General features: G+C 45.9%; 2 protein-coding genes across 2 annotated transcripts in view; one reads left to right on the top strand and one right to left on the bottom strand.

The window, feature by feature from the left end:
- The window catches only part of LOC311038477 (serine/threonine-protein kinase RIO3-like), a 354,170-nt gene that overhangs the window by 61,040 nt on the left and 280,920 nt on the right, over positions 1-12,210 (top strand). The gene's annotated exons all lie outside the window — the stretch shown is intronic.
- On the bottom strand, positions 7,367-11,935 carry LOC311038968 (bifunctional glutamate/proline--tRNA ligase-like; the record flags this gene model as incomplete). The annotated part of the gene is made up of 1 exon (XM_084048601.1): positions 7,367-11,935. The coding sequence occupies one exon, from the start codon at positions 11,933-11,935 to the stop codon at positions 7,367-7,369; it is 4,569 nt and encodes a 1,522-aa protein (XP_083904727.1).

Raw genomic sequence — 12,210 nt, 5'->3', positions numbered from 1 at the left:
ACATAGGTTAAGAGACATTTTCAGGGACACTTTGATACAAAGCCTGAAGGAGCTGAGCATCGAACCGTGTGTGTGTGTGTGTGTGTGTGTGTGTGTGTGTGTGTGTGTGTGTGTGTGTGTGTGTGTGTGTGTGTGTGTGTGTGTGTGTGTGTGTGTGTGTGTGTGTGTGTGTGTGTGTGTGTGTGTGTGTGTGTGTGTGTGTGTGTGTGTGTGTGTGGTCCCCCAGTTCACCTGCTCTCTGCTACAGATGATCAGGTCAGTGCCATTCATTATCCTACTATACATTTAACAAACCTCTGTCCGTCATTCTGTCTGATCCACATGTTTCTCCTCAGTGGGTTTTTCACTTTCCCCAAATGTAATAGTCCGGCAGCCGCTGAGGTGGGTTTAAAATGTGGTATAAAGTTGTTTTTTTATTGGTCCAAAATATTGTCTATATACATACATTCATGAGGCACCTGCTGACCAGCTGTCAGTATTGATATGTTTTTTAATGGGGGGTTATGTGTGACCATACCCTCTATTACAAAAATATACTACTGGATATGACCTGGACCCGGAAAAGTTTTTTCTATTTACTTGTATTATTGAAATGTAATCTATAGTCCTAGGGTATGATATTGAACTTTGTTGTTAAGTGTTGAGCAATTAGCATAATTAGCGTTATTAACCACTTATTGGCCACTAAAAGTCAGGACCGAGTGGGGTATGCTTTGGGTATGACATTTTTTCTAAAGGTGGTTTTAGGTCATTCAATGCCTTAATAACAAGTAAGACGCGCGAACGCTGGAAGCGAACGCAGCTCGAAAATATTGTATATTTACAGACTTTGTGTGTGTGTGTGTGTGTGTGTGTGTGTGTGTGTGTGTGTGTGTGTGTTTTTAAGTGTTTTGACTGTAGCTGCACTCTGGCGCACTCTGTTGGCCGCACACAGGCAGTGCACTGCACACAGACAGACAGACACACAAGCCGAGCAGACTTTCATAGTAAGCTCCACTTGGGCGGAGGCGCGCCTTCGCGCCTCCTTCCGCGTTCGCAACAAATTCCCAACCGCTGACCTTCTTTGCTGACCTTTGAGCATTTTTCAGAATCAGGTAACTTTATTAGAATACATGGACTTTTGGAGGTACAAGCACAGCTATAATTTCTATGGCCATCTTGCTGATATTTTAATGTATAGAACAACGTTATAATGACGGTCACTCTCAAGACTATCATCTATCAGGAGGTAGAAGTGATAAACAAATGAGCTCCCAGCTCAGGAACTGGTGCTGTGGGATTCTACACATGGACATTGATCACAAAGGTGTCCCACATCAACATAATGTGGACATTCTGATCAAGGTCAAGGTCTTTATTAATGTCCCAGAAGGGCAAATAGGTTTACAGCCGGAGTAGTGGTTTAAAACATGGACAATACAAGACAACAACAGACATAAAACACGGTAGCATAAAACATAAGTCTGGGCGCATCTAGCGCATATAGATGAAGGATGCATGAGCAGAAAATAGTGGTGAGCTAGACATGAGGCATGGAGAACCATGATGACTGCCAGGCACCACTGGAGGTTTCATCTGAGGTCAACCTAATGAAACGGAATGAAAAAGTAACCATACAATACTGACGTCTATTTAGCTATTTTTGAAACGTTTTAACATTTCTTGTATGAGGGACCCCAGGCACAAAATATTTGCAGATGGGGGTCCGCGGCCCAAATAACATATTCAATTGAGGGTCCTTGAAATGAAAATGTTTGAGTTCCACTGTCTTAGCTGATGTGTATTTCTGAAACTGTATGAAATGTAGCACTGCCCTTAATGTAGCATTAAGGGCAGTGCATAATAGGGTTACATGGCGCCTTTCCGACATGTCGCCTTTCCGACGTTAACGAACCCTATACCTAACCCGCGGAAGCCACTAGTCGGAGTGGCGAGATGTCGGGATGGAAGACGGTTACCCATAATAGGGGTGGCCAGGTTGGCGGCCTTCTGTTTGGCCAGAAGCCTACATTTGGGTGTTTGGTGAAAGACTTGGAGGCTTGAGGGTATTTACTATTCAGCCTAATACTTGGTAAGGAAACTTGTGAACCAATGGTAATGCTTTTCTAAGTCATTTTGGCAATATGGTGACATGTTTTAACGAGTGGCATTCTAAATCCCCTTTACAGAATTTGGCAAGTGTGGCATTTTATGAGGGGGGACTGGGACACTGCCATAATCAGTAAAGGGTAGGGGGATGCGTTTTTAAGAGGGTTTTTTATATCAATCTTAGGCCTGCTGTTAGCCTAATTTATTGTCTGTATTTCCAGAGCCACCAGGTCCTTTCTATGGTTAACTCCATTTTATCAGTGGGAACCTTAAAGGGATTCTAGGTAACTTTGCAGATCTGTGTGTGTACACACAGATCCCCCCTCACCTCTCTCCCCCTCTCTGTCAGGTATCAAAGTGATTGTTGTCTTTGATGCATTCATTGATTAGAGAGAGCACTAACGAGGTTGACACTTTTATGGCCCTATCAATCAACTCAGTGCACAACCCCTTTGAAGTGCAAAGGGATCAATTAAGAGCTCTGGCCTCCCCCACAGACTTTTCAGTCCCTGCAAAGGGATGAATGTCAATATAAACAGTGGAACAAAACCAAAATACAGCCAGAGGGATGTGTCTTTCTGCAGGAAAACACACCTGCATAATTATATAGTGGCTGATAGCTGGGAAAAAAGAAAAAAAAAATGAAATAAAATTATATATATATATATATATATATATATATATATATATATATATATATATATATATATCCCTATAGGCTCAAAGTTACCTATTATCCCTTTAAGGATATGTTGACTGGGTATGTTGTGTAATTTTGTTGTTTGTTTGTTTGTTGCGATATATCTTGGATAATCCTTTTATACAGTCCTTTACCCTGGAATATGACATCACGCAAGTCAATTTCTTAGACCTCGCCATTTTCAAAGGACCAAATGGCAGCCTAGAGACATATATATATATATATATATATATATATATATATATATATATATATATATACATATACACACACACTACAGAGCGACCAAAACCGAAAAAGAATATTTTCTCCAACCCACTTAGCTTCTCTTTCAGACGCTCCTGCAGACGTCTCATCCATTCAGACCTATAAACCCCTAAAAAAATGTTCAACTAGAAAAAGTGCTCCTCGGAGCACAGGTCTCCGCCAAGTCAGGTAGGTTATTGTGGGCCAGCAATGTTCGGAATTCACCAATCAGGATGGAATATGAAGAATCGGATAGAGCTGTCTTGATCACTTGACTATAGAGCGTGTACCAATTTGCATGATGTTTGGACAAAATTTGTAGGAGTAATATTAACAAAAACAGTTTAGCAAAATCCGGTCTTTTGGTGGCGCTATAATAGGGCAATGCTAAAAGGGTGCCATTTGTTCCTCAACGTAACGTGAATGTGCGCACAAAGTTTCACCGCAATCGGACGCTGCGTTCATGATTTGCGGCATTTTGTTCAAGACGGGCCACTCCTGCAAAGTTTAGATGTCAATCTTAGCCAATCAGGATGGCATATGAAAAATCAAACAGATCCGTCTTGATCACATGATTATAGAGATCATGTGTACCGATGTGCGTGATCTTTGGATAAAACCTGAAGGCTTAATATCAAAAAAGCTTTTTACATAAGTCGGCCTCCTGGTGGCGCTGTAAAAGGCAGATGTGACAAATCTGCAGATTCCCTGGTCCCTGGACCCCACTTTGACAACCATTGTGTTAAAGGTATGAGTACAGTTAAGCAAAATGCATCCATGGAACATTGGAACATTGGAATTGCCTTCCTACTAACTGTGGAAGGCAATTACGGACGAACGGTAAGGACTATCAAAATGCCGTTTGGATATGTTTATTGCATGGGCCCAGAGATTATGTGTACCGATTTTTGACAAAATATGTGGGAGGAGGAGCTAAAAGTGTGTTTTGAAGAAAATTCAAAATAGTGGAAAATCTATCCTGACGCAAATGGGCGTGGCCTATGTGGGGAGTTGCGCCATGACCCAAGAAATCTAGGGGGAAAAAAATATTTTTATTTTGCAACCTATGGTTCAAGAGTTATAGGCCAAAACGTAAGGGGGCTTTTATAGCGCCACCATGAGGCCGACTAGTGTAATTCTTTTTTTTAATAATTTCGGACTAAACTATGAACCTCCCCTCCAAGTTTTGTAACTCTAGCCCTTACAGTTTCTGAGAAAAGAATACTTGAAATCGAGTTTTTTCATTTTCCCATTAAAGTGGATGGGGAAATTTAATGCACTAATACATTAATATCAATTAAACTATGCAACCAATCTCTTAGCAAAATACAAGCCGGTCATTTTGACATATGGCACGACATTGGGGGATAAAAACTGTGGGAGGAGTAGCGGTTTGAAATAAAGCGGCTTTTTTTTCACTATAACAATAGTCTGGTTGCCCTGTTAGGGCAACCACACTAATAAAGCTCCTTGACTGTGACCTTGTTAATTATCATTTGGACTTGTTTCCTAATGCTGTTTAAACCAGTGGTTCTCAAACATTTCAATGGCAGCCAAAATAATAGCTTATGTATTTTGTCCACGGACCCCTATCTGAGCATATTTTGTGGCAGGGACACCCATACATTTAGTTTGTTAAAAATGTTCCAAATATGTTTTTTTCTCAAGATGTTTGAGACGTGTTGTGCTACATTATTACATCATTTTGTGTGTGTGTGTGTGTGTGTGTGTGTGTGTGTGTGTGTGTGTGTGTGTGTGTGTGTGTGTGTGTGTGTGTGTGTGTGTGTTTTTGTTTTTGTGTGTGTGTGTGATCATGATCATGTGACCTAGTCGCTTCTTTTCGGATTTTGGGTCACACAATCTGGCAACACTGACTGAACTGAAGCTGTAGGAAGTAAACACAGTCCTCCACTATCATACCGGGTGAGAGTTTTATGACTTATTATATCTCTGCTGTCCGGCCGGAACCAGCTAACTCCAAAATGGTAATTGTTCAGGAAATGAAAAACAAAATATATTTTTTTCAGAAAATGAAGAAAACCGTATAAATTTAAAACAAAGCAATACTGCCTCATCAAACTTGGTATTGTGACTTTATATATTATCAGATACTTGCATGTGTCATTATATTATCACCACTTTACCCAAATCCAGCTCAAGTGGAGTTACAGTAGGAGGTTTTGTCCATCATTGAGTGGAGTTAGGAGGTTTTGTCCATCATTGATAAGGACAGCTGACAATGAATCTCAAAGCTCACAACACATCACAACGCATTGTGAGCTTGGAGATCAGCTATTTATGGTGTGCGCCATCCTCATATACTAAGTATAGATCAAGCTGAATACTGTACTTAAACAACTTTTATTTTAACATGCATTGGTAACATCCATGGATCTAACTGTTACCACTGTTGTTCTTCTACAGTTGAGTACAACAAACAATTCTGCCTCAATACTCAATACTAAATGTATTTAACAAAAGCAATCATGGCACACCAACAATAAATAAATGGCATATCAATAAAAAAAATACATTAATGAATAATAGAATCTGTAGCCTATCAAATCTGTAGCCTACTGCACTAACAATAACAACCACAGTTGCATTTACCTATCCATCAACATTTTATTATTACACTGTTGTGTGTTGTGTGTTGCCTAAACCTTTCAGTCACTGGGTTGGTGAAAACACCCCGCAAAACGGTGACCAGAGCCGAGAGCAAAATGACTGTTCACTTAAAGTCTCTGCTAAAGGTGGAGGGTAAAGCATGAATGCAGTCTGACATGAGTGATATTCAGTCACATCCTGCATATTGGTTTAACGCTGAAATTACGCAGTGAAAACAGTCCAAATTTATATCTGACAATTGGTCAAAAAAAAGTCTGATTTTTTTTTTTTAAATCTGTAGTATTTATATTTGACAATTGGCAAAAACCCTGTATATATAGTATGCAGCAGTGGAGAGCATGAGAGGAGGGGGGAGTTGTTTGTTTTTGACTGACAGTTTGAGGATCCAATGGAGTTGGGAGTTTTCGTCAGAGGCGCTTTTTAATACTTTTCATAGGTTATTATAAAAAAAACTTTACACAGATGTAAAGGGGGTTCAATAGCATTGATTTATGAAAAAAAAAAAAAAAACTGAAAATGGAGTTAGCTGGTCCCGGCTGGACACCGACGATATGTTATAAACGTTCATTTGATGTGTTTTATAACTTATTCTATGTTGTTAAAGTTAATGTTGTTTAAGTGTGTTATAACTTTTACTAGAAACCTCTGGTATCGTTTACAAAAGTTAGTCTAAACTTAACAATGGAGCAGTTTTTACTTTCACTTTCTACTTATTTGTCTGTGTAGCATATCTGTCGCTCCGTCTCTCTCTCTGTCTATCCATTTGCCCCATTTGTAGCCTCTTCTAGCTCCTGTTAGTAGAACATGGCTGTGTACAATGACAATTCAATGTGCACTTTTTGATCCATCCATATCGAGTACTGTGTAATGTCCAAAGTTTATCATCGTTATCAATCTCAATTTTATTGCGATCCACTATCGAGATCGTTTTTTGGCCAGCCCTAGTCACTGTTCTCATGAGTCACGAGACATCTCCAGTATGTTTATTTATTTTTTGGCTTTTAACCCCTTTTTCTCCACAATTTAGTTGTTATGCCAATTGATTCCTCCCCACACACATTTGTAACGTATAATACTTTATGCTTGCCCTTTGGCAATGATGCCTGCCGGGAACAACACTGTCCACCATCAATATGTCTGTCTATGGGTCCAATTTTGCGCCCATAGACAGACATATCCCAGCTGCAGGCTTATATTCCTGGCCAGTGGCCAGTGCTTCACTGCTGCATCATAGATACAAGTCTTAAGTACCAGGTCTTATGACTTAACTTAAAGGAGTAGTTCACCCAAAAAAGTACTTCTTTTATATCAATTACACACCCCATGAAGCATTGAATTCATGGAGTTTTTTTTTGTTTTTGTCGCATTCCTAAGCCAATAATTTGATGACTGGTGGTCTCTCCGGTAGGAGACTCGAAGAGTGTCCTTTGAGTGAGTACTTTAGCATCTTTCCGCCTGTAATCAAATTATTGGCTTAGGAATACGACAAAAAAAAAAAAATCGCCATTAATGCAATGCTTCATGGGGTGTGTAATTGATAGAAAATAAGTATTTTGTTGGGTGAACTACTCCTTTAAGACCTGGAGGTGTGGCCAATGCTATTTCGCTATTTTGAGTGGCCAAACAGCATTCGCCACGCCTCCAGGTCTTAAGTTAAGTCATAAGACCTTGTACTTAGGATGCTCAAAATAGGGCCCTGTGTGTTTAGTAGCTGCGTCCAAACAGGGTGTAGGACTGAGCAGCTTCCTTGCCACTCACACACATCTGTCCAGTTTTCAGGGCCCTGAAGTTGTGTGTATCACTGAAGGGGATACACAAACCCTTGGCTCCCATGGAGGGGGCCCCGGGCTCCAGGTCCTGCTCCTTCTTGGCCGTGGTTTTCCTGATCCACTCCTCACACTCGATGCCTCCGCAGAACGGAATCTGGACAATCTTACCCCGGTCCAGTTCGTCCTGGAACTTCACCATGGAGTCGGCGACCACCATGTGTTTGTTCAGGTCATCTTTAGCCTTACCGTACAGGTAGTTCTGGATCTCCTCCAGTATGAGTGGGAGTCTCTTCTCCACGTCAGCCTCTTTCACAGTGAGGCGCTCTTTATTGTCCCTCCTCACGGCCACACACTGAGACAGCTTCAAGTCTTTAGGGCCGACCTCCAGACGGATTGGAACTCCCTTGAGCTCCCAGTGGTTGAACTTCCATCCGGGGGTGTAGTTGTCTCTGAGGTCGACGTCCACCCTGATGTTTGCTTCCCAGACCTTAGCCTTCTGCAGCCTGCAGAGGTACTTAGAACACATAGCCAGAATATTGTTTTTTACCGCCTCCTGCAGGCCGGCTGTGATACCACAGGGGATGATGATCACCTGTAGGCAGGCGACGCGGGGCGGCAGCACGAGGCCAGCGTTGTCTCCATGGACCATGGTCAGTACCCCAATGGTCCTGGTTGTGAGGCCCCACGAGTTCTGGTAAGCAAACTGCCTCTTCTTGGGATCCTTGGGATCCTCAAAGACAATGTCAAACATCTTGGAGAAATTCTGACCCAGATGATGAGACGTGGCTCCCTGAATGGCTCTACCACTGGCAGAGATGAAGGCTTCCACTGTGGTGGTGTAATCCCCTCCGGCAAACTTCTCCTTCTCCGTCTTCATGCCTTTCACCACAGGGATGGCCAGTAGCTTCTCGTACACCTCGGCATACAGGTTCAGGATCTGTTCCACCTCCTCTGCTGCCTCCTCCTTGGTGGCGAAGGCTGTGTGTCCCTCCTGCCACAAGAACTCTCTGGTCCTCAGGAATGGCTGGGCGTGTTTAAACTCCCACCTCACAACGTTACACCACTGGTTCAGTTTGATGGGCAAGTCTCTGTGGGACTGGACCCATTTGGCAAAGGCTGGGTACATCGCCGTCTCGCTGGTGGGTCTGACAGCAATGGGTTCTGCCAGCTCTGTCTTCCCTGAGCGTGTCACCCACGCCACCTCTGGAGCAAAGTCTTCGATGTGGGACTTTTCCTTCTCCAGGGCAGCCTGGGACACGAACATGGGGAAGTAGCAGTTTGCCACTCCCAGCTTCTTAATCTCCCCGTCCAAGAAGTCTTTGATGGCCTCCCAGATGGCAAAGGACCACGGACGAAGGATGTAACAGCCACTGACGTCATAATACTCTATCATCTCCGCCTTGGTTATCACCTGGGAATACCACTCTGCCAGGTTCCCCTCTTTGGTGGCTTCCAGTCCCAACCGTGTCTGCTTTTTGGGCCCCTGGCCTTCTCCTTCTGCTCCTCCTCCAGCGTCTACTGAAGAGTCCTTGCCTTGGCTGCCTTTCTCTCCCTTCCCCTTCTTCCCTCCTGCTCCTTTTCCCTGCTTCTCTGACTTATTGTCTCTCTCCTTGCAGTTCTTGTTCTCTCCGCCGATGGCACCTGCAGCAGCCACAACAGGCTTGCAGTCCTCGCCAGTCAGGATCTTGTACTGGCTCTTCAAGGACAGCAGGGACTTCACAGCCGCGTCCACCCGATCCTTGGGGGCGTTGTCAGATTTGAGTTTCCTCACTATCTCCCCCTTCTGAGCCACCTGAGAAAACAGCTCCTGGGCCTGGGGGGAAGATCCTGAATCGGTAGGAACAGGGCTTGACTGGACAGGACCCTGGGGCAGTGGTGCTGCTGCTGGGGCTTGTAGTCCAGGTTTGTAGTCTTGTCCGGTCTCCTGTTTATACTGAGCTTTCAGAGCCAACAACTGCTTCACTGCTGCATCCACCTGATTCTTGAGGGCTTTGTCAGCCTTCAGTTGTCGGACCGCCTCTCCTTGCTGAGCTACCTGTTCATAGATACAAGAGCCTGCAGCAGCAGAGGCTGTGTCTGGGGTTGTGGCTGGGGAAGGGGAAAGCGCAGCTGCAGGCTTATATTCCTGGCCAGTGGCCAGCTTGTATTGTGCCTTCAGGGCTAGCAGCTGCTTCACTGCTGCATCAACCTGCTCCTTTGGGGCTGTCTCTGACTTCAACCTCCGCACGACCGCTCCCTGTTCAGCTACCTGCTCATACAAGCCTGCTGAGGAGCTGGTGGTGGTGGTGGTGATGATAGCAGACTTGACATGGGCAGCGGTAGCGTTCGCTGCTTGGGTCTTGCTCTTGTGCTTGGAGCCGGCCGTGGGCATTTCTTTGCTGTGTCCATCTGGGATATAAAACAGCACACACGGACTCTCCTTACAGCTGTTGGGGCTGATTGGCTCGTAGGGCTGGTCACATATGTAGAAGCCACGCCTCCAGAGCTGGATGATATCACCTTTCTTAAGGTCCTTCAGACAGGGTTCTCCCAGCATCCTCTCCTCGGACTTGCTTTCTTTGTTGACATACTCTTTGAAGTCGTCCTCTTTCCCTAGGACAGGCTTGGAGATGAGGTGCTGGTGGCGGACACAGACAGTAGGGAGCAGTGGGGCTTTGTCTGTGTCCGCCAGCCAGGTTACAATAGTGGTCTTCTTGAAATCCTTGTTGTCCAGGTTCAGACCAGCCTCCATGGACAGCACCACACCACTGGAGTCCTTGTTGACTTTGGTGATGATGAGGTTCCCCCAGTCGATGAAGGTCACCACCTCGCCCTCGGTGAGGGTCTCTGCGTCCGCCCCCCCTACTAGCACCCGGGGTCCGTACCACACCCCCTTCATCCCCACATCTGCATTCTTGGGGTGTTTGGGAGTCTCCTTCATTTCCTCGGGGGCTTCGGCGATGGAGACTGGGACCACATATGAGCTGGATAACGCCATGTATCTGGGAGCCACCGGGTCTATCACCTTCTTGTTGAATGCCCAAATCTTGTCCCACTCCATGTTCACCACTGACCTGGATCCTCCCTGAGCAGCGATAAATCGTTTGAGGCCCTCGACAGTCATTCCTCTCCTCAGCACTCCTCTGACTGTGGGTAAACGAGGGTCGTCCCAACCATCGACATAGCCCTGTTCCACAAACCAGGAGAGCTTCCTCTTGGACAGCACAGTGTTATTGAGGTTGAGTCTGGAATACCCCCAGATGTAGGGCTTCCTGAGTCGCAGTGCATCAATCAGCCAGTAGTACTGCTCATTGTGGTCATGGTACTCGGTGGTCCTCAGGGCGTGGGTCACCCCCTCTACGCTGTCTACGATGGGACAGGCAAAGTCGTACGTCGGGTATACCCTGTAGGTGCTGCCTGTGCGGGGGTGGGGGGTAGTCTTGCAGCGGTAGAGGGTGGGGTCTCTCATGCTGCCGTTGTTGGACGCCATGTCGATCTTGGCTCTCATACAGCAAGTATGACCGTACTCTGTACCGGCCTTCATCTCCTCCCACCTCTTAAAGTTCTGCTCCACTGAGTTGTTGCGGCACCTGGACTCAATGCGCTGCTCTCTCTCCTGCTTCATCTGATCGGGTGGCGTGTCATCCACGTAGCCGCTGCCCTCTCTCAGTAGCTGCTCAGCCAGACACTGGACGCTGGGGAAGTGGTCACTGGTGTAGGTGAACTGGTCCGGATGGATGTTCAGCATGGCCACGTCCTCCAGGATCACCTTCTCAAAGTCCTCCTTCTCCTTCTCAGGATTGGTGTCATCAAAGCGCATGATTAGCTTGCCTTTAAATGTCACCTGGTAGTGCTGGTTGAGCAGGACGGCCTTAGCATGGCCGATGTGCAGGTATCCGCTGGCCTCTGGGGGGAAGCGGACCACTACTTTGCCCATCTCAGCTCCTGGCAGCTCAATGAATTTGCCCACATCCTGTCTTTTCTCCCTCTCCTCTGAGTTTGACTTGCATGGGGGGGCGTCGCCCTCGGTCCACTTGATGCTCACAGCGGTGAACGGCACCTGAGATCCTAGGAGGTTGAACCATTGGTAGACATGGAGGAAGGATCCATCCTGGGCAGCGGGCCACTCAATGTGACCTTTGAGTGCAGCCCAGACACAGAGGTCAGCCAGAGTGACCATATTATGTCCCACAAGGAACTTTCTGGTGGACAGGGTCTCGTCCAGTTCCCCCAGGACTCCTGTCAGCCCAGCCTGGCCGCAGAGACACCGGGCACTGAACTCCAGCCAGTGGTCCACCTCGATCTGTTCCAGTTTGTTGGATCCGTAAAGGCCCAGGGCGGGGGCCAGGCGAGCCAGGTAGCGTGCGATGGAGTTAACATCTCTGAACTGCACAGCATCTGAGACATGAAGCCCGGTGTCTTTGCCCTCCTCCACCAAGAGCTTCACGCTCCCTTTAACGTGCTCCGCTGCCAACAGCGCCCCCAAGGGCAGCTTGCTAGTATTGACGGTCAGCTTCAAGGCCATGCTGGATGAACCCAGTCGGAAACACTTAGTCACCGTTCTGTTTTTCCACGCGTTTCAAAGGGTTGCAACAAAGTGTGTCAGTTAGAACACAACACCACTCTACATCTGCCGGTGGGCGGACCACTCAGCCATAACCGTATAAGGAGTTCCCAATGCAGCTACGCCCAAATATGGAATGTGTTGTCTAACCATTGTGTCGTCATGGCATCAACAAACAAATCAGTCAGCGGGATCTCCATATAATGGACATAAAAAGGACAATGACTGACAGATAC

The sequence above is a fragment of the Gymnoscopelus microlampas genome, assembly GCF_963454915.1.
Source record: "Gymnoscopelus microlampas genome assembly, chromosome: 22".
In the NCBI taxonomy this organism is placed as follows: Eukaryota; Metazoa; Chordata; class Actinopteri; order Myctophiformes; family Myctophidae; genus Gymnoscopelus; species Gymnoscopelus microlampas.
The sequence above is the reverse complement of the archived record's forward strand: the minus strand, read 5'-3'. Positions and strand labels throughout refer to the sequence as shown.